A 23120-nucleotide genomic window follows, 5' to 3' on the forward strand; every position below is an offset into this window, starting at 1 on the left:
TGCTGTCTGTGTGTGAAATAGTGCAACTAGCGGGTCTCCTCTGGCATTGCTTGTTTTTAGCTAGCAGTTAGATAGTGACACCATTGCTTTCCCTAGTCTCTGTGATGTGGTTACAGAGGAGGAGGCACTAACTGTGTCATTTCAAAGATTTGAACTTGGTGTTGGGGAATTTTTTTTTAATAATAATGCATTATTTCTAAATGAGTTCTTGCCCACTGTGGGCAAGGAAAATGTATTTTGTTCCTTCACATGGCACATGCGAATGTCAGGCATCACACTGGAGATCATTGCTTTACCCTAAACTTTAGAAAAAAAATTATGTAAAATACAGTTGTTTCATTTGCATCTTTCTTTTGCAAGTATCTTTGTCAGTACTTCGTATTATCAAAAGTTTGATTTTGATAAATAGATTAATGGTTGAGCTTTTATTTAGAATGTTCCTTCAAACTTCAATGAGGTATAGTCTCCATTACTTGACTGTCTCTCCTGTCAGCTGCTGCTCGCTTGAGTTAACGATGTCAAGCAGGTGCTCTGAAACAGCAGACGAGATCCAGGTGGGAAGCGGAAGTGCTTCAGGAATTCTCTCAGTCTCCCTGGTGATGTGCAGCATTTCTGACACCTGAGAACCACTGGTCCGTGACCGTCCAAAGTGGAGAAGGAGCATCCGAGAAGGCGTCCAGCACCTCAAGACTCACACTTGGGGGGAGAAAGTGGAAGTCAAGCAGAAACAGGGAAAGGGGCGCGCTGCCACACCAATGCCTCACCCATCCCTTCCTGTGACCACCTTTTGCCCCAAGTGTAACAGAGCCTGCGGAAACAGCATCAGTCTGTACAAATATCTACTCACCCTGAGAGTGGAAGAGAGTCATCCTTGTCTGCGAGGGATTGCCAGTGATGAATAATTTGAAGCATATGGCATTTTTCACCAATATAGTTGGCAATTACTCAGGTCGGTGCTAGGGCACTGACTTGGGATGTGGGACACCAATGTGGGAGAGTCTGAACAGGCTTAGGTAGAAACCTGAGGTCAAATTCTTTGGTTCTGGATTATTTTATTCATTTAAAGAGCGGTGCTGCATCCATCTTGTTGAATTTGCCTGCCTTTTTCAGTTATTGTGTCTTGTTGCATTGTTGTGTGAGCAAATTGCATTGATGTCAACAGGCCTGCTCCAGGTAATTGGAACAGGACAGACCTTTGAGAATTCCCCATTGTTTTAGGTGGTGATTGTTTCTCTGGGGTATGATGAAGGTGGCTGTTGTAACTATTCAAAGTATGGAGTGCAGCTGAAATGTCATGAAACCTTGAGAGTTTGGGGAGTGAGGGAGAGGGGTGACGGGAGCAGGGAGGTACTCCTTCCTTGTTCTAATTCTGTCGGCCTATCAAAACAGCATAACCGCAAGAAGGGAGGTAAATGGAGTCAGCTCTGTGAATATCCCCATCCAAAAGAGCATTTGCATAAAATTAAAAGATAACCTTGCAGGCAAATGGATGAGTAATTCGTTGCTCATTTACGGTATTTTTTTAAAAGCTTTGGAAAGTTATTGTAATATGTTTCATTAGTATTAGTAAAGATTGCAAACATTCCTGATGACTGGCTTTGCCCAAAACGTTGATTCTCCTGCTCCTCAGATGCTGCCTGACCCACTGTGCTTTTCCAGCACTATACTCTCGACAAAGATTGTGTGCAGTAAGAAATCCTATAGGGTGTGGTTGGATTTATTCATTGTAAATGAATCAGAACATTTGTGTGATTTGCAGGAGGATGAAGGAGCTCTTAGATGCCGGTGATCCAGAGCAAATACGTCTCCTTGCTGCTTGAGGTTGTTTGACTCAATTCAGAAGAGATTTACCAGGATGTTGCCAGGTATGGAAGGTTTCAGTTATAAAGAAAGGCTGGGACTTTCTTCTTTAGAACATAGGAAGTTGAGAGATGACCTTATAGAGTTTATAAAATAATGGTGAGTATTGATGGGGTTAGTGGTACAGATCATTCTGCTATAACAGGCGTTTCATCAACATGAATTGGCTATAACAAGAATGACGAATTGTGGATTATAATTAATTTACGTGAACAGGTATAGCAATTTTCTACTCTGCAAGGTCACAGAGGGACGCAATTGTGGCGTTGTAGCAGACAAATCTATAGGTGTCATTTCCCTCGGATGAGGGATTTCAAGTATATTTTCAAGATGAGAGGAGAGATTTAAAAAAAGATGAGAGGCAAACATTTTATAAAGAGTAGTCTGTGTGTCGAATGAACTTCCTGAGGGTATGGTGGTGCAGGTGCAGACACAATGTTTAAAAGACATTTGGATAAGTACATGAATAGGAAAGGTTAGGAGGGATGTGGGACTAGTTTAGTTTGGGATTAAGGTCGGCATGGACTAGTTGGACCGAAGGGTTTGTTTCCATGCTCTATGATTCTATGACTCTGAGTTTGCATGGTCAAGCTGTAGAATCTGCATTGTGTCAAGAAGGAGCAATGTCACCTCAGTACCTCTCCCGAAGGCAGTCACATCTCTTGAGATCTTCTGATTTGGTCAGGGACAAAAGAGTGAGGCAGTTATGGGAACTCAAGGTGTTGTAGTAAATGTCAAACAGGTTTGAGATACTAGGATACAGTGAGGACTGCAGATGCTGGAGATAAGATTCGAGTGTGTGTTGCTGGAAAAGCACAGCAGGTCAAGCAGAATCCGAGGAGCAGGAAGTTTGAGGTACCTTTAGCTTTTTTTGGATGAGAATGACGGCTGCAGGGTGAGATTGAGCTGACAAGTCCCAGCACACTGGGACAGAAAGCCATTTGAGTTGGGGAAGCGATAATCAAGTAGTGACAGTAGGGAACATGACAGTGAGGGCAATTGACGCCAGTACAACAAACAGCAAGATCATAGAAAGCTGTGTTGCCTGCTTGGTGTTAGGGTTTAGGACATTGGCTCAGGCTGGAAAAGAACTTGCAGTAGGAGAGAGAAGATAAAATAGTCATGATCCACAAAAGTACTAATGACATGCAGGACAAGAAGAAGGCAATGTGAGATGCTAGGCACCAAATATAAAAAAAAGAACCTCAAGGGTTATAATCCCTGGTAAAGACTGATATGAGAAAGTGGATTCCGTTTTGTGAGAGACTGGGGAAAGTGGGATCTGTACCATTGTGACTGCCTCCACTTTGAACTATGTTGGAGCCAGTATTCTAGCAAGCTTTTTAACGAGGGAAGTAAAGGAATTTTCAAACAAATAATGGGAGCAAAGAATCAAACTTAGAAAGAGGTGGTAAATCAATGTATGAAAAAGAAAGGTGAAAATGATACTACTGTAATATAGCCAGACAAGAAGAAGATTGAGTGGACAAATCTAAGAGTAACTTAGGTTGGAGTTTGGAGGCTAGAAAGAAAATAGTAGGACTTGACTAAAAGGTCTGGTTCTGACTGCCCATAACGTAGGAATAAACAGATGAACAAAAAGCATGAATAGAAATACGTAACTTCAGTCAAACATAAATTGAGACTTTTTATTGAAGGATAAAAGACATTTAGAAATTGAGGGAAGCCCGGAAAAGATGGCAAGTTGGATTTGTTAATTAATCATGGCATAATAGAGAAAGATGTCATAAGTTGAAGAAAACACGATACAGAATCTGTTTGAATAGAGATGAGAAATATTCACGCTAAGACATGGTCCAACAGTAACCACCCAGTAGAATGGAATATCAAAGAAGAAATATATTAGACCTGATGCAATGAGATGGGATTAATATCTGGCCTCAGTGAAGCTGTCCTTAGGTAGCAGTGAATGTGATATGACTGAATTTTGGGTTCAGTTTGAGGGAGAAACAAGTGGTTTTAAAATTATTATTTTAATCTTATATAGGGCAACTTTAAGGGCTTGAAAGCAAAGATAGCTAAAATGAGCTGGCACAATAGATTGAAGGATAAATCAATAGAAATGCAATGACCGATATGTGAGAGGATATTTCACAATACACAGAATAAATACATTCCAATGAGAGAAGGAAAAATGCAAGTAGAGCACTCATCATTTGCTATTAACTAAAAATAATTAAAGATAACTTCAAGCTTAAAGGAAAGGGGTATAATTATGCAAGGATGGGTGTCAGAGCAGAAGATTGGTCTGAATATATTAAAAAAGACAAAAATAAGCAGAAGCAAAGTAAGGAAGGGAAAATATGAGTGCGTGAGAAAGCTAGCTAAAAACGTAATACGAGACAGGAGTTTCAACAGATATTTAATAAAGGAAAGAGTTAATTAAGTGAATGTTGGTCCTAAAGAAAGTGTGCCTGGAGAATTAATATGAAATGATGATAGATGAATTGAAAAAGTGCTTTGCATCGATTGTCACTGTAGAGGATTCAAAAACATTCCAAACTCACTAATTCAAGAAATAGAAAGGAGGGAAGAGTTAAATAAATTATAAAACCATACTATGATTGTAAGCAAATGTTTTGGAACTGCAGAATGGCAAGTCGCTGAGTCTTGATGGACTTCATCCGAAGCTCATCAAAGGAGTAGCTTGTGAGACAGTTAATGCACTGGTTCTAATTTTCCCAAACCCCTTGATTCAGGGAAGGCCTATCAGATTGGAAAGTAGTGAATGAAATTTCTTTATGAATAAAGGGAGGGAGGCAGAAAGCTGTGAACTAAAGGCCAGTTAGCTTAATGTTCTGTCGTAGGGAAAATGTTAGATAGTCATAGAGACATAGAATCATACAGCATGGAAACAAACCCTTCGGTCCAACCAGTCCATGCTGGCCATAATCCCAAACTAAACTAGCCCCACCTGCCTGCTCCTGGCCCATATCCCTCCTAACCTTTCCTATTCATATACTTATCTTTTAAACATTGTGGCTGCACCTGCACCACTACACCCTCAGGAAGTTCATTCCACACGCAAACTACTCTTTATAAAATGTTTGCCCCTCATGTCTTTATTAAATCTCTCCTCTCATCTTGAAAATATACTTGAAATCTCTCATCCGAGGGAAATGATACCTATAGGTTTGTCAGCTACAACGCCACAGTTGCATTCCTCTGTGACCTTGTATGGTAGAAAATTGCTATACGTGTTCAGTAGAAAGTTCACGTAAATTAAATATCATCCACAATTCGTCAAACTCATTGTAGCCTGACGAAACGCACATTATAGCAGAATGACCTGTACCACTAACCCTATCAATACCCACCATTATTTTATAAACTCTATAAGATCATCTCTCAACCTCCTACGTTCCAAAGAAGAAAGTCCCAGCCTTTCTTTATAACTGAAACCTTCCATACTTGTTGAAGAAGTTATTTCAGGAAACCCTGAAGAGTTCAGAGTAACTGGCCAATCAACACTGGTGTTTGACACTGGTGGTGATTATGGCTGATGAAAAGAAAGGGGCCCTTCCAAGAAGGGTGCCAGAAAATCCATGAAGAGGCCACCAGGGGAGAGCAGTGAACATTTTGTGAAGGCAGTGGAGGAGCGTCAGTTCATCTGCATCTAAAAAATGATGGAGCAGGTCCACTCCCATATCTCCTCCAAGGCTGAGAGTTTGTGAATGATATTTTCAAATGCATCACGGCTGAGGCTTCGGGTCTGGCTAAGTACAAGAAGCCTCAGGCCTTCAGCTCCTGGGGAAACAGATCACTGTGTATCTGTTGCTGCCACCTGGGGAGCACACTGAATTGGAAGGAATACAATTGTTGACCAAGTGCAGTAGTTCCAAACGAATCCGCAAAGGGAATTTATGAAAAAATACCATGATCTTGTGAAAGAGATTTCACATTTAATAAGTTTCTTGGAGTTCTTTGAGGAAGTAACGTGTGCAGTAGATAAAGGGGAAACTTTGGATTTTGTATGTGGATTTTCAGTAGACATTAAATAAGTTGCTCCATCAAAGGTTATTGCTGAAAATAACAATTCATGGTGTTGTGGGAAGTTAGGGAGGAAATTGTGGGGCACCTAGCAGAAATACTTTTATCATCTATAACCATAAATGAAGTGCCAGAGGACTGGAGAGTAGCTCGTATTTATTTAAGAACGGTTGGGAGAAACCTGGGAACTATAGACCTGTGAGTCTGACATTAATGGTGGGTAAGTTGTTGGAGGTGATTCTGATAGGATTTACATGCATTTAGTGAGCTAAGGAATGATTAGGGATAGTCAGGATGGTTTTGTGTGAGGGAAATTGTGTCTCTCAAAATGGATTGAGTTTTATTTTGAGAAAGTAACCAAAAAGATTCATGAGGACAGACTAATAGATGTTGTGCACATGGCCTTCAGTAAAGCCTTTGATAAGGTTCCATATGGTGGACTCAATAGTGAAGTTCGATCATATGGGATTCAGGGTGAGCTTGTGGTTTGATGGTAGGAGACCGAGGGTGGTGGTTAAGGGTTTATTTCAGACTGGAGGACTGTGACCAGCGGTGTTCCACAGGGATCGGTACTGGATCCACTTTCATTTGTCAGTTATATAAATGATTTGGATGAGAATATAGAAGGCATGGTTAGTAGGTTTACAGATGACATTGAAATTGGTGATGTAATGGACAATGAAGAAGGCTACCTAAGATTACAAAGAGATCTTGATCAATTGGGTCAGTGAGCTGAAGGGTGGAGTTTAATTTTGATAAATGTGAGGTATTTTGCATTTTGGTAAAACAAACAAGGGCAGGGCTTATATACTTAATGGGAAAGTCCTGAGTAGTGTTGTAGAACAGAGAGAAGTAGGGGTTCAGTTGCATAATTTGAAATTTGCATTACAGGTTGACAGGGTGGTTAGGAAGGGGTTTAGCATGCTTGCCTTCATTGCTCAGACCTTTTGAGTATGTTAAGATTGTACAGGACATTGGTGAAGTCTCTTCATCCTTTTATAAAAAGGGTATTATTAAACTGGAGAGAGTTTAGCAAAGGTTTACCAGGATGTTACTGGGAATGGAGGGTTTGAATTATAAAAGTAGGCTGGGACTTGTTTTCACTGAAGCATTGGCGGTTGGGGAGTGACCTTATAGAGGTTTATAAAATCACAAGGAGCATAGATAAGGTGAATAGCAAATGTAATTTTCCTAGTTCAAAACTAGGTGTTATATTTTTATGGTGGTCTGAGAAAGTTTTAGAAAAGACATGAGGGGAAGCGTTTTTACAAAGTGATTATTGTGTGAAATGAACTGTCAGAGGAAGTGGTGGATGTAGGTTGAGTAACAACATTGAAAAGATATTTGGATAAGTACATGAATAGGAAATGTTTGGAGGGATCTGGACCAAACGTAGGCAGGTGGGACTAATTTAGTTTGGGAGCAGGAAATGCAGACTAGCCATTTTCTGGTTGGCAAGATATCATCAATGATATCCCACAGGGATCAGTACTGGGGTCTCACATTTTCACAATTTGAATAAATGACTTTGAAGACTTATAGGATATGATTGCTAAATTTGCTGACGACACAAAGTTAAGTAGGAAGATAAGTTGTGAAGTTGAGATGAGGAAGCTGCAAAGGGATTAAGGTGGGTTATGAGTGGGCAAAGATCTGACAAATGGATTATGATATGGGAAAATATAAAAATGTCCATTTTGGCAGGGAGAATAAAAAAGAAGTGCATCTAATTGTTGAGTTTGTAAAGCTATGCGCAGAGGTCCGGGTATCCTGATGCATGAATCACAAGAAACATTGAATACTATATTTGTCTCCTTATTTAAGGAAGCATGCATGTGTGTTGGAAGTAGTTCAGAAAAAGCTTGCCAGACTAATGTCTAATGTGGAAAGGTTGGACAGTCTAGGTTTGGAGCTTGAGTTAAGAGGTGACTTGGTTGAAAAATAAGTATCTGAGGGGTCTTGGCAGGATGGATGTAGAGACGATGTTTCTTCTTGTTGGTCATTTCACAATTAGAGGTCACTGTTTAAAAATAAGCGATCATCAGTTTAACGGATGAAAAAGTTATAGTTGATGAGTTGTTACAACTCTGGTTGAAGCAGAGTCTTTACGTATTGTTAAGGCAGAGTTAGATTCTTGATAAACAAGGAGGTAAAAGGTTATCGGGGGTAGGGAAAATATGAAGTAATCAGATCAGCCATGATCTTATTGAATGGTGGAGCAGACTTGAGGGGCAGATTGACTTACTTCTCATTTGTATGCAAGCAGGTGGAATTTGTGTTCAGAAAGTCATTACTCATTGTTTTTTTTCCTTCTCAGGTCTGCCTTTGATCAATGCTGATTTGAAAAGTGCTGCAGGATTTGAAATGAGCTCACTTGTTGTACTTAGGGGTCTTGGCTACTGCGGTCCATTTTGAGTAGGTTTCAGCCACTGGGAGAAGCTGGAATTGTTTGAAAGGGTTCCCATCTCCTTGGTTGCAACTGGATCTTAAGGCCTGATGTCTCCTTTCCAGACTAGCTTAGGATGCCCTTGTACTCTGAGAGAAGCAGGCAGTTATACTACAGAAGGGGATGATATGGATCACTTAAATAGTTATCACTGGCTGGAGGATATTTGAAGTCAGTTTAAGTGACTCTTAGAAACAATGTTTAAGATGCCCAATTGTTGATTCCTCCCAAAGCCCCTTTTCAGCCCTGTCTGTCTGTCTGTGTCTCTCGCGTGCGCACGCACGCACATCACCACCAACCCAACCTCCAGCCAAGTGCAGGTTACATTATTTAATATGTCGTGGTTTACATATATCTATATAAAACCAAAATTGCCCTTGTATGGACCTCCTGACTGTAAAACATATTCCTTTTGTCACACAGTTGGCACTCCTGTCAATTATCAATATAAAAGCTATGTCTTACATTGGAGCAAAGACATAGCATGACATTTGGCCCAGGTTTGGCCCAAATGTTTCCCTCCATCTAAACTCCAAAATACTGAGGCTTCCCATGCACATTACCAAAGAACATTGACTCCCAGCATTAGGCTAAACGCAAGCAGTTTATGAACTGGATTTGAATTACAGTTTTTAGGTCATACCTTTTATGCCACTGTGTTAACAATTTCTAATAAACAACCCCTCAACATTTTGGACGAGTCTAAATGCTTGTTGGACTGTAGTTGCAGGTCTCCAATCACAAGGTGGCACTGTGAAACATGTTTGTTTCTTGTCCAATGTGGCTGCCCTTTCAGTATTTTCTGGTGTTTAGACCTAGGTCTATGTGACGCTACAGTGATCCACCTGAATCACTTAAGGCTGCCTAAGCTTGGGTCCTGGCCAATGCCTTCTCCCCTTTAACCTCATATCGAGTGTGTGATTGGCTGTGCAGCTGTCTTTGATACCCTTGTGTTGTATCCTTCGTCATGGTCAAGATTTGGGGATTTAGAGAATTACAACGTTGTGACAGCATCTGTGCAGGTGTCCCAAACATTAATCATCTATTTTTGTTGGAACGTTTAATCCAGAGAGCATGGATCTGACTGCAAATAGCCAATGTTTAACCGTCTGACTTTTACTGCATGTTATAAGGCTGTACAGGATGGAAACAAACTCTTCAGCCTATGGGTGGCACAGTGGCTCAGTGGGTTAGCACTGTTGCCTTATAGCACCAGGAACCCTGGTTCAATTCCACCCTCAGGACTGTCTGTGTGGAGTTTGCACATTCCCCAGGTGTCTGTGTGGGTTTCCTCCAGGTGCTCTGGTTTCCTCCCATGGTCCAAAGATGTGCAGTTTAGGTAAATTGGCCATGCTAAATTGCTCATAGTGTTTCAGGGATGTGTAGGTTATGTCCATTAATCAGGGAAAATGTAAAAGTAATAGGGTAGGGGAATGGGTCTGTCTGGAATACTCTTCAGAGGGTCAGTGTGGATTTGTTGGGCCAAATTGTCTGTTTCCATGCTGTAGGGATTCTGTGATTCAAACTTGTCCATGTCAACCAGGTATTCAAATTAAGTGTAGTCCCATTTTGCCAGCTTGGGCACTACATTTAATGGGATTTGTTATAATGTCATATTATTAACAAAGAAATAAGAACTTATTCTTGTGAGAATGTATATATGGGGTACCACATTCACTTTGCACTGCAGTTATGTGCCGAATAACAGTGCATTAGTCATATGGAGAGTGGAAAGAAGTATACTCAGTAAATCTCCATCATTTGGAGTCTAAATTGTGATTGTTATTTCTAATTTGAGAACAAGAAGATATAACTGGATTGTGCTGTCTTTAGGTAGCTACTTCTTCAGAACATTTACAAAATGTCAGCTTTTCAGCAAAGTGGTGTAAGGGTTAATTCCACTCTCGTACTGAATAGAGACACTGTGCATAGGGCAATGTGTCTGAGATCCAAGTTTTGAATCAATCTGTCTGTCTCTGTCTTTCAATGTCTCTTGTGAGAGTTCTTAATGCAGTCATTTTCAGCTGTCTCAGTTGAGTTCCCAATGATTGTGGGTCTTTGAAATCTGACGATTTGCTGCTAATTAACAGGCTTATTCCGAGGTAGTGTTGTAAAGTGCCCAGCAGAAGATACTTGCTTGAGAGGTGGATATATACTTTCTAAATCACTCTTCAGAAAATGTTTGTTACTGATACTTGATACCATTATAAACCTCAAGCACAACTGTTGTGGCTCCAAATTTCCTGGAAAGCTTTGACACATCTTCACTGTAAGATTACACAGTTGTAAGGATAGTTTGTTTGAAATAATTTGAATGTAATTTGATTTGTACTTTTACGCCAAAAAATTGCACAAATATTTCTCTCATTTGCTGCAATCCTAAATTGCAACCCCCTTCCCACTTTCCATGCATGTTACCAAAGATTTTCAACTTTCCTCTGTGTACTTTAATCCTGACATTTTACAGTTTTCTCAGTGATTTTTTTTTTGTTAAAAATCATTTTGCTGAGACCAGCTCTGATTTCTGTATCTTTGAATGCATTGTTTTGTCAAATCTATAATGGAAAACTTTCCACAACTGTTTTCAGAATGACACTGGGGAAGAGTTTTCACTTTAGATGCAGTCGATAAAGCCGATTTGAGGTAAAATTGCTCCACCTTTGAAAAGGATTTCTTTCTTTCATATTTCTGCTCAAAATCATGAGCGAGTCTTCAAATCAAAAATGTATCACGAGTCAGCGCAATTACTTAATGGTATTTGGTAACCGGATGCAGTTTTTTTAAGGCAACTCCGTGTGAGTTTACCACAAAACACCCAAAGTATTTTGAATAGGTATTAGTCCGTTATTCCACTTGGAACTGCATCAGCGTTTGTTCAGTATCACTGAGTCAAAGTTGTGGAACTGTCTTCCTTGCACCACTGTGGGGGAGTCTGTAATTGCCAAGGGCTAGTCATTCACACAGGCAGCTCACACCACCACGTCCATGGCAATTAGAATGGCAAGTGAATACTGGCCAAGCGAATGAGGACAACATCTGTAAATTTTTCAAACAGTGCCTACAAATGTGTGACCAACTGTTTAATTTGGGGCCATAACAATTGTTGGAAGTAGAGCTTGCTTCTAATGTGATGTGTTGCTAAATAATGTGAAAAATCACAGAAACTGGATTGGTACTGAACATGATCGGTGCTTAAAGGCCTGCCTTACGTGCTTGACTTGACCAAATTATGCTGGAGGGAAAAGAAGACAACACAACTAAATGAAATCTCCAGGCGGCGGCATTTAATATGTCGTATTATTTTCACAGTACATAATAAGAGAAAATGGGACTGGTAATAAGGGTGTAGGTGGAAATTCCAAGTCCGGGGCAGCACGGTGGCTCAGTGGTTAGCACTGCTGCCTCACAGCACCAGGGACCTGGGTTCGATTCCAGCCTCGGGCGATTGTGTGTAGTTTGCGTGCATGCATGGGTTTCCTCCCATATTCCCAAAAAGATGTACAGGTTAGGTGAATTGGCCAAGCTAAATTGCCCATGTTAGGTGCAGTAATCAGAGGTAAATGTAGGGAAATGAATCTGGGTAGTTACTCTGGTAGGGAATCTAGTCAAAGTTAGCTGGATGTCGTGCAGAAGAGTGATTGGGCTCACAGGTAATTGTATTTCTCTCTCTGCAGATATTGCAAGATCTGCTGAGTTTCTCCAGCATTTTGATTTTATTTCAGGATGATGTGTAAATTAGAGGAGATTTTGGTATCCAGTGGTGTTCCTATGTGCCTGCTGCCCTTGATAGGAGTCAAAGATTTGGAAGGTGCCTTTTTCTAGAAATCATTGTTGATAGATAGCAGAGAAAAGACTCGAGGAGCCAAATGACCTATTGCTGTTCCTAATTTATATAAATTGGAGCCTCTCTGGAGCAGTGTGTCATGGTATTGAAGCCTCTTCTGCCTCTGGGGAGAGCCCAGTTGGAGACCAATAAGCAAATTACCTCCTTGGTTAGCTTAATCGAGTTAATTTGACAGGGAAAATATTCCACATTAAATTGCAATTAGCGGGAGTGGAAACAGCCTGAATCCCCCCTCGGTTCCATGTAATTATTTAATTTTGATGTAGTCATGCAGCAGGCATGATGCAAGCTACCTCCAGGATGTCAGGTAAAATCGAAGTGTCTTCCTGATGGTTTCAGGTCTTACAACCAGACCCCATGCAGGGCTCCCCAATTCATTCCAGTTCCAGACAGGAAATCCCCAAACTAATAAGCTCCCCGGGGGAAGGAAGAGTGACTGGCTCCCCTTTATTCACTCCTGTCCTTGTTTGGTTGCAAGAAGGTTTACTTGTAAAAGATCCTTTCCCAGCAAGATACATTTCCCCCAGAACCAAATTAACTTCTCTTTTAGAAGGACCTAGTTTAACCAAGCTGCTTGAATTAACAAGGAGTTTATTAATTTAATAAGCCTGAGAAGTATTAGTAATACAACTCACACACCTGCTCAGACTAGATTAGATTCCCTGCAGTGTGGAAGCAGGCCCTCCAGCCCAATAGGTCCACACCAACCCTCCAAAGAGTAACCCGTCCAGACCCATTTCCCTCTGACTAATGCACCTAACTCTGTGGGCAATTTTAGCATGGTCAATTCACCTAATGTATACATCTTTGTAATGAGTGGGAAGAAACCGGAGCACCTGGAGGGAACCCACGCAGACACTGGGAGAACGTGCAAACTCCACACAGTCGCCCACAGGCTGGAATTGAACCCAGGTCCCTGGAGCTATGAGGCTGCAGTGCTAACCTCCAAGCCACCGTGCCACCCATTAGAAATACGGCTAGGCCAAAATGATAAAAGTTTTTCAAAACAAGGATATATTTGGACTAGACAGATTTGATACAGAGAGGATGCTTTCCCCAGTTTGAGAGTCTAAGACCGGAAGACACTACCTCAGGATGCAGAGCAGATTGTTTGAGATTGAGATGAAGACAAATTTCTTCACTCAAAGGGTAATGAACCTGTAGAATTCTCTCCCATAGAAGGCAATGGTCACTAGATATATTTAAGATAAAGTTTTAGATTTTAAAGGCAAGAAGGGGTAAGGGGATAAAGTACAAATATAGCATTGAGATATAGGATCAGCTGTGATCATATTGAAAGGCGGGGCAGGCTTGAAGGACAGATTGGCCTGTTCCTGCTCCTGGTTTTTAAAGTACATAAGTCTCTGATTAGTTCGTAAAGATGTTGAGCCTGTTACAGTGGAAATTATCTGAAGTGACATTGGAAGTTGACCGGAAGATTTTTGAGATTCTTGGTTTTGCAGGTTGTTTGAGATTCTTGATTCTGGTTTAAACTGGTTTTTGCAATGCTCTGCGAGTGATTCCTCCTTTCCCTGAAAAACAAGGTGTTTCAATGGCAGTTCTTCGCAAATGCTGCACGTGAGAACTTCCTGTCCCACAAATCCACTCCAGTAGAGTTGAAACTGGCTTTTCAATCCCTGTCCTTGTGTATTATTCAAAGGGGAAAATAAAAGTGTTTGGGAATATAATCCGGGGGGGGGGGGTGACTTGCTGTTTAGTAGGCTGTTCTCAGCCCCTTGTTATCTTAACATTCACAAGAAATCATGTGTTTAAAGTTTCTTTGACACCTTTACAGGTAACATCTCATCAGTCCCACACGTGACTTTGGCAGACAGTCACTGAATTTAAATCTGCATTTTTTACAGAGCAGTTCTCCTTTCAAGAAAGAAATATATAATTAGAAGTAAAAGAAATGTTAACAAATACTCTGAAGTTCTGATCCATGGTCATGACATGGGCTTGCGGTGCATCCTGTGGTGTGAGCGAGCTTTGTTGAGCTCTGTGAATCCGGTTCCTGGGGGGAATGCTGTCTCATTTCAGCAGGTCATTGCCAGCCAGATTCAACAAGCCAAGTTTATGTTGTGCTTCTAAAGCTGGCGAGGAACGCTGACAAGTTTTGTCACAGTAGTGCATAGTGTTGCAGACATGGTACAATAAGATATCTGGAATTCCAAGGAAACACATTAGCAAGCCAAGAACATTGGGACTCAAAGAACACAAGATTTCACATTTATGGGTAAGAAGTACTATCAAAGAGTCCTGAAGAAGAATGTGGTGTAATGAAGAGATAATTTAATCAGAACATGGATTAAATTATCATGATCATGCTGGCTCTAGGAAGGCAAATGCAAAAAGGCCTTAAGCATGAAAAATTGTATCAGAAATTGTTTTGAGTTGTATGGTGCAGCAAAATATCTGTGGAATACATTTCTTCACCCAGAATCAGAGCACTTGGTATTTGTTTAACTAATGCAATTGAGACTAGAATTTTATTTTTATTTGCTCATGAGGTGTGAACATCACTGCCAGTATTTGTTGCCTGTCTCCAATTACTCTTGAGCAGACTGCTGGGCCAGTTCAGAGAGCCGCTGAATCATGCACAGACTGCGTAGGGATGTCAGAATCCTTCCTGACAGGGTGTCAGTATCCCTAGAGCGTCATCATGGATCTCTGGATTGCTAAACCAGTGACATTATCACTACACCACCACCTAGTCAATATAGACCATATGTAGTAAAGTTATAAAGAGAAAAGGAATGTTGTGATTTCTTGTGGTTATTGTTAAATTTCTTGAAAGGAATTGGGGTATTTTGCAAGAATGAAGGTACTGCAGATGCTGAGAAACTGAAATTAAAAAGCAGGAAATGCTGAAAACAACTCGGCTAGTCTGGCAGCATCCATGGAGAATCAGCCTGTTGGGTCAATGACATCTCACCAAATGGAATATACCTTATCCAAACCATCACTCATGCAACTGAAGATGAATCATGGGAGATTGCATGTTCCCAGGTCCTTATTAAGAAGATGTGAACAAGGAAACTGATCAGGAGGCATTAATAGATTAAAAGTACTTGTGAAATTAATTGAAGTCCGGAGAACACTTGATGTGACACTAATGAGTCTCATTTAGAAATAAATTGAATGTATACGTACAATAAACAAGGGTTAAAATGTGGATGTGTTGAAACATGGTCAGATGGTGTGATCCAAGGTCAAAGAATTGTTGAGCAATTAAAAAAAAACTTTAATTTGCCTTCAAACAGATGACGAAAAGCTGTCCAAAAAATAAATATTAAGTTTTCATAAAGGGTGAGAAGGGAAGGAGAGAAAATACACAGAATGATTAAATGAATGTGGATGGCATAGTGGCTCAGTGGTTAGCACTGCTGCTTTACAGTGCCAGGGAATTGGGTTCAATTCCAGCCTCAGGTGAATGTCTGCGTGAAGTTTGCTCGTGTCTGAATGAGCTTCCTCCGTGTGTTCCAGTTTCTTGCCAAGGTCGAAAGACGTGCAGATGAGGTGGATCAGCCATGCTAACCTGCCCATAGTGTCCAGGCATGTGCAGGCTGCGTGGATTAGCTGTGGGAAATTCAGTGTCACAGGCTAGGGTAAGGGATTGGACCTGGGTGGGATGCTCTTTGGAGAATTGGTGTGGACTCGAGCCAATTGGCCTGCTTCCGCTGCTGGAATCCTATATTTATGAAAAGAATTAGACCAGACAGACTGCTTGTTGTAACTTATTTTGATTGACAGTTTATGACCTAACCGTCCTCCCAGACTCCAGGTGAGGTTCCTCATTTTTTTGTGGTTCCAAATGGGAACACCTCTAATCTTTTCATTCCTGGGGAGGAAGGATGAATGACTTCTCTTGTTTATGGGATTGCACTGTCAGTTGGTTGTATCAATGCTAATTTAAAAGGGACCTTTCCCTGGTCCTTTCAGGCTACATGAATATATATGCTTTCAAAGCACTAATTAAATCAGGCTTTTTTGGGTTAAGAGAAAAGTATTAAATGTGAGAAGAAAAAATAATGCCCCACATTCAGGTTAGAAATGAGAAGAGATTCGAGAATAAAAGTCAGAAGATCTATCTTCAGACTTTGGACAGTTCCTGAAGAGTAGACTGTGACTGTTGATAGTCGAGCAGTCAGTTTTGGGATTCTTTTAAAATAATCCATATTTTGTTGTTCCTAAAGACATTACAGGAGAGAAATTAGTAAGAATTGGGAAGAAATTTCAGGTTATTATTTATTTTGTAAGTATTTAGTGGATATCTGTATGTGTGTATTGTACACTGACACTTGACTCTGCAAAAACAGTCTCAGTTGTAAATTGTTTGAGCTGTTTGGCTCTCTAGTACAGTTTTCAATTGGATGAGATAGTATAACAGAGCTTTTCTTTAAACTGTTAGTTATGGAGACCCGGGGCCTGATCTTTTCATTTGTAGGGTACAAGCAGCCTCAATATGTACATTGTTCTAAGGTGTGTTACTGTGGCTGGCCCTTGTGATTCTCTTGCAATCCGCATCGAATCAGGATTCGTTTACCACAGGATGCTGTTAATAATGTTGCCGCTAAGCTTTCCATGAAGTGTAAAATATAAAGGGGTAAAAATGTACAATAATATGAAAACTTCATTCAGCATTTGCGAGAGATTCAGCAATGTCCTTGCTTAAAATTTGAAATGCGTCATATTTATTGACATTTATTTAACAAAATGTGCACCAGTCTGGCCCTACATATTGAAGGGGAAATGTTTAGGGTATGTATCATAGGACATTGGTACCTGAACTATTCTCATTTCTTCACAGAAGTATGGTGTTTTTATTATGTGTTTGCATCCATCTGTTCTAGTGATCATGTATATGTGGCGAAGTGTTTTAAAGTTTGTGAACTGGATATTCAGCAGCGAATGAATAAGAATAATAATAAGCAAAAAGGTCTGTAGAGTTTTGCATCATCCAATTTGTATTCAGCTCAAAATTTATTCCAAGAAATTTTTTTTTTTAAACTATCAACTCAAATGGGTATGTTATGGCTTTGTATTCATTTATTAGATTTGTGGTTACCAAGGTAAATTTGCTGAAACTTTCAAGGCTGCACACTGTGATTTGTCACAGTCTTGATGTCTGTACAACGAGTGACAATCTTCGAAAAATCTATATTAGTGATGTATTTAATTACAGAACAGATTGAAATTGACAGTCTTGGTGACCTATTTGTGGACTTAGGCTGATGGATGCTTTCATCAAGTCCTTTTCCCTTAGAATCACTTATTTCTCAAAGCAAATAGAATCACTGTTTTATCTTAAAAGATCTGCTCCCTGAAATGTCTGGAATGTTGGACAAAAATAAATTTTAAAATGGCCAATTTATATTATATCACAAAGAAGAAACTAATCTTCAGGTTGCACTTATAAAGGGCAGCTCGAGTACTGCGCTTTAACTGAGTAAGAAGCTAAATATTTGTTTTAGCTAGAATCAGTTAATTTGGCAGGCACGGGAAATAAACTATATCTTGTGATTTTGGAGGATTGCATTTCATTGAGTTTTCACTCAATCACTAAGATGTATTTGCTGACAATCTTTCAAGTTTAAAATTGTCCAATCATTTAGTTTGGAGGAAGGCGATGTCCATGGAAGGAAGAAGAACACCATTGTCTTGCTTTGGATAAAACAACGTAAATGATTAAATGGCACAATCTGAAGAAGAAAATTCTGTTGAAACCTTGACCGAAATTTAACCATTGGCATCAAATTGGTTCATTTGGTATCTTATCTTGGTGCGGGCGAGGAATGAAAGAAATATGTAGTCAAAACATTACATTTTGCATTCATCAGGACAGATGCAAGAGTGCAAACTTTGAAAGGAAACAACATTTGGTACTCTTGCATCTGTCCTGATGAACACAAAATGAAAAGTTTAGACAGCATGTGTCTGCTTTCAGCAATATTCAAGTTTTATCCTGTCAAGTGACTATCTCATTGTCATTTGTGAGGTCCCGCTGTGTAACATAAGAAGACAGCAGCTCAAAGCTGGAGGCAATTCAGCCCCTCAATTCAAGCCCCTCAATCACTGCTGACTTCATCTCAACTTCCATTCCCAATTTCCTGTTCCACTCCCCACGACTGATTTAAAAATCTGTCTATCTGGTCTTTAAATTTATTCAGTGTGTTGACATGCACCACAGTCTGGAGTAGTGAATTTCACAGAGTCATAACCCTTCAAGAGAAGGTAATTTCTATTCATCTCTGATTTAAGACATGACCTAAAACTATGACCTCTCATTTTAGATTGCCCCCCACAGGGAAACATCCACCTTCTGTGTACTTTGTCAATCCCGTTTAGCATTTTCTATACCTCAACTAGAGCATCCCTCACCCTTCTCTAAACTGGAGTGAGTATTGACCTAAACTGCTCAATCTCTCCTCATAAGACAAGCCTTCCATCACTGGAATTAATCTCTCAACCTTCTCAAAAGCAAGTACATCCTTGAATTGAATTGAATTTATTGTCACGTGAAAAGCTTGCAAGCAATACAGGCAGATCACAGAGCTAAGTAGCACAGATAGTAAATAATAGGTAAACAGCAGCAAAAACAAAAACACAGGTACAGGCGGATGTTAAGAGTTTGTGAGTCCATTCAGTATTCTAACAACAGTAGGGTAGAAACTGTTTTGAAACCAGCTGGTGCATGTGTTCAGGCTTCTACACCACCTCCCGGATGGTAGAGGTTGGAGAAAAACATTGCCAGGGTGGGATGGATCTTTTGAGAATGCTGCCGGCCTTTCCTTGACAGTGGGCCTGGCAGATGGATTCTATAGATAGGAGGTTGGTCTTTGTGATTGTCCGGGCTGAGTTCACCACCCTCTGTAACCATCTCTGATCTTGAATGTTACAGTTGCCATACGAGGTGATACATCCAGACAGAATGCTCTCGATAGCGCACCTATAAAAGTTGGCAAGGGTATTCACAGTCATGCCAAATATCCTCAGCTGCCTCAGGAAGAATAGACGTTATTGGGCCTTTGTAACCTGTGCGTCCACATGGAGTCCAAGAAAGCTTGTTGTGGAATACCACTCCCAGGAGTTTGACACTCTCCACTTGTTCCACCTCCGTGTTGTTAATGCGTAGGGGGACATGAGTAACATCCAACGCAAGTCAATAATGAGTTCCTTGGTTTTGCCAGCATTGAGAACTAGGTTGTTCTCAGTGCACCATTTTTTCAGGTCTTCCACCATCATCTGTATTCTGTTTTGTTGTCATCTGAGATTCGATCGACTATGGTGGTGTCATCAGCAAACTTGTAAATGGCATTAGTCTGGTATTTGGTGCTGCAGTCATAGATATACAGTGAGTATAGTAGGGGGCTGAGTACGCACCCCTGGGGGGTGGGGGGGGTGCTCCAGTGTTGAGTGTTAGTGAGGATGAAATATTGTCCCCAATCTTCACTGATTGTGGCCTGTGGGTCAGGAAACTGAGGATCCAGTTGCAGAGATGGGTCTTAGTCCGCGATCACTAAATTTAGTAATCCGTCTCGAGGGGATAATAGTGTTGTAAGCTGAACTGTAGTCAATGAGTAGGATTCTTACGTAGCTGTTCTTGGTGTCAAGATGTTCTAGGGAGAAGTGAAGGGCAAGTGAAATGACATCTGACGTGGATATGTTTGTCCAATAGACAGATTGGAGTGGGTCAAGATTAGTGGAGAGGCTGGAGTTGATTAATGCCAGGACCAGCCTTTCAAAGCACTTCATAACCACCGAAGTTAGGGCCACTGGGCGGTAGTCACTGAGACATGCTGCATGAGCCTTGTTAGGCACAGCGATGATGTTGGCCCTTTTGAAACAGCCAGGGACAGGGGCCTGCTGCAGGGAGAGGTTGAAGATGTCCAAGAAGACCTCTGCCAGTTGATCTGCACATGCTCTGAGTGCACGGCCTGGTACTCCGTCTGGTCCCATTGCTTTCCTTGGATTCACACAAAGGAAAACTGATCTGAGCTCTGATGCAGTGACTGTTGGGAGAGGTTCGTCAGGACTTGTTGAAATAAGTGTTACCTCTCCACCGAAATTCTGCTCAAAGCGAACATAGGCATTGAGACGATCTGGGAGGGATACATCATCGTCTGCTATCTTGCACTGTCTCTTTTTAGAACCTGCAATGTCATTCAGTCCTTGCCATAGTCGTTGGGTGTCTGTCTGGGTCTGTAGTTTGGATCGGTATTGGTCCTTGGCTGTTTTAATGGCTCTGTGAAGGTCATACTTGGATTCCTTATATTTGAGTGGGTCTCCTGATCTGAAGGCCTCATGCCTGGTTTTTAGCAGGTTCTGTATGTCCTGATCCTTCCAGGGTTTCCTGCTGTGGAACACCCAGATTGACTTCCTCGGTACGCAGTCCTCCACACACTTGCTGATAAAGTCTGTGACGGTAGTGGTGTACTCGTCCAAGGTACCTGCGGCCTGTTTGAACATGTCCCAATCAGCCGATTCCAGACAGCACCGGAGCTGATAATCTGCCTTCTCTGACCAGCACTGGACCTGTATCTGCGAGGGGGTCTCCTGCTTGAGCTTTTGCCTGTAAGCCGGGAGAAAAACATGGCATTGTGGTCGAAGATCCTGAAATGAGAGTGGGGGATGGAGCAGTAGGCATCTTTCACAGTGCTGTAGCAGTGGTCTAAAATGTTCGGGCTCCTGGTGGGGTAGGTAATGTTCAGGTGGTACTTGGGCAGCACCTTCCTCAAGTAAGGGGGCCAAAACCCGTATGCAACACCAAGAAGTGGTCTCACCAATTTGTTGCACAATTGCAACAACACTTCCTTACGTTCCTATTGACTCATAGACTGTTAAAAGAAGCCAGGGAGGTATAGCAGGTGATTGAAGGATCATTTTCAAATCCTCACTAGCTACAGGGGAGATACCAGAAGATTGGGGTCTGTGAATTTTTCACCATGATTCCAAAAGGTTGTGAGGATGGGCCAAATAATTAAATCCTTGTCAGTCTGATCTCGGTGCTGGGTAATACAGGGAGACAGGATTACATGAAGAGGGCCTAGTTTTATTGGGGATTGTCAGCTTTTGTTCTGGGAAGGGCATGTATTATCATCTTAATTGGACTTTTTTGAGGAAGTAGCTAGGAAGATTGATGAGAATGTTCTTTACATGGATTGGAATAAGGTATTTGACAAGGTCTCATGTGGCAGGTCTTTCTGGTTTAAGCAAACAAAAAAAAAATGCCAAATCACAATCTGCTTGAAATTGTTTTGGATTCAATTGCTTAAACTCTGACAGGCCGAAGGAAAGGTGGTGGCCAAGTGAGATCATCACTGCACTGTTACTCTAGAAACCCAGGTGTTGCTCTCGGGATCCCACCCTGGCAGATGGTGGAATTGGCAATCAGTAAAAATCTGGAATTAAGACTCCAGTGATGGCTATGAATCCATTGTCGATTGTCAGGAAAAACTCATCTGGTTCACTTATATGCTCTAGAGAAGGAAACTGCCATCCTAACATGGTCTAGTCTACACATGACTCTAGACACACAGCAATGTGGTTGACTTTTAACTCCTAACAATTGAGGATTGGCAATAAATATTGGCTTATACAGTGACACCCCATCCTGAATGAATAAAAGCAAGTTAGAAAGGGGTACCTTGAGACCTTTTATTTTGGTGCAGTAGTAGCATCCCTAGCTCTGGACCAGGAAGTCTGTAGCAAGTAGGACTTGAAACCAGAAGTATGTGATAGCATCTCTGACCAGTTGATTAGAAAATACCTGAAGGGATATCTTTGTTGTAAACAGCTGTTTGCGACACCTCAAGCTTTTAATTGCTGTCACATTGCTAAATTCCACTGTTTTACTTTGAAATGACAGATTTGCAGCTAATACTGTCCTTACTGCATATCTGAATTTTGGGACCACAACTTATGGTCTTAATTATATGCAGTAGTAATTGAACCATCTCACTTGGAGTATTTATTTTAAATTTAGTTTAATAACTGGAAAGTGAAAAGGTAACAAGGAATACCCACAACCATCATATTTTGTAACCAGTGGAAATGAAATTTAGACCTGGCTTTTTTAAGTAATCTTTTCATCTCATTCATAGTGATCTGTATCCCCTGTAATTAATTTTCCAGAACCAGCTGCCAGTGATCAGCTCTATACTCCAATGGCTCGAGAGTTTCAGCGAAAGCACACAACAGGAGGCAGCACCATAGAAGAGCAGAGGGCGCGTTGGGAAAGGAAGAGGATTCGAACCGCTAAAGAGTTGATTGAGACTGAGCAGAGGTACTTTGAACAGCTGGAACTAGTTGTCGTGGTAAGGATGTGATAGACAACACTACAGTGAGGGATACGACTATGTGACTTGAATACAGATTTTTGTTCAAATAGCCTTTTCATCTAAACAGACTTCTCTTCCCTCAGTATTTTATAGAAATTTTAAAAGCAAAGGGGACCCTGCAGCCAGGTGTTCGAGATGCCATATTCTGCACTTTAAAGGCCATCCATTCAGTAAATAGGTATGATTTTATTGTCAACGTGTTTTCATTTGTCTCTCTTAGCTTGTTGTTCTACAGTTGGTTCTGCTATAATGTGTGTTTCTTCAACCCGATTTGGCTTTAATGTAATTGAAGAATTTGGACCATTGTTTGTAGAATGCTAACTTTTCTTACCTGTACTGGCTATAACACGATTCCAATCCCATCAGTTTAAATGGCGTGGCTATTGTGTGACTTTTTTTTTTAATGACATGAGGTGGCATGAGAACAGAGCTGTTCGCGTTATATCAGAACCGACTGTACTTGTTTTCCCGCATTTGTTTCCCTTGATGGGAACTTATATTTTCACTTGAGCAAGAAGCCGAAGCCTCCCTTTAAAAGTCTTGATCAATAAAAGACAGCGTTAGAAACATGCCACCTGGGCTGGTACAATTACAACATTTAAAAGGCATCTGGATGGGC

At 40.9% G+C, this 23120-nt stretch overlaps 1 protein-coding gene across 5 annotated transcripts in view; it reads left to right on the plus strand.

The window, feature by feature from the left end:
- arhgef39 (Rho guanine nucleotide exchange factor (GEF) 39) overlaps positions 1-23120 on the plus strand; it is a 66698-nt gene that overhangs the window by 8530 nt on the left and 35048 nt on the right. For 3 of the 5 annotated variants that reach the window (XM_072562207.1, XM_072562210.1, XM_072562211.1), the window contains 2 exons: positions 22296-22477; positions 22585-22679. In XM_072562207.1, the coding sequence (XP_072418308.1) occupies positions 22296-22477; positions 22585-22679 (277 nt within the window). Of the gene's footprint in view, positions 1-1759; positions 1866-22295; positions 22478-22584; positions 22680-23120 lie in introns of all 5 variants that reach the window. The other 2 variants (XM_072562208.1, XM_072562209.1) reach the window with 2 other exon arrangements.

The sequence above is a fragment of the Chiloscyllium punctatum genome, chromosome 44, assembly GCF_047496795.1.
Source record: "Chiloscyllium punctatum isolate Juve2018m chromosome 44, sChiPun1.3, whole genome shotgun sequence".
NCBI classification, from domain to species: domain Eukaryota; kingdom Metazoa; phylum Chordata; class Chondrichthyes; order Orectolobiformes; family Hemiscylliidae; genus Chiloscyllium; species Chiloscyllium punctatum.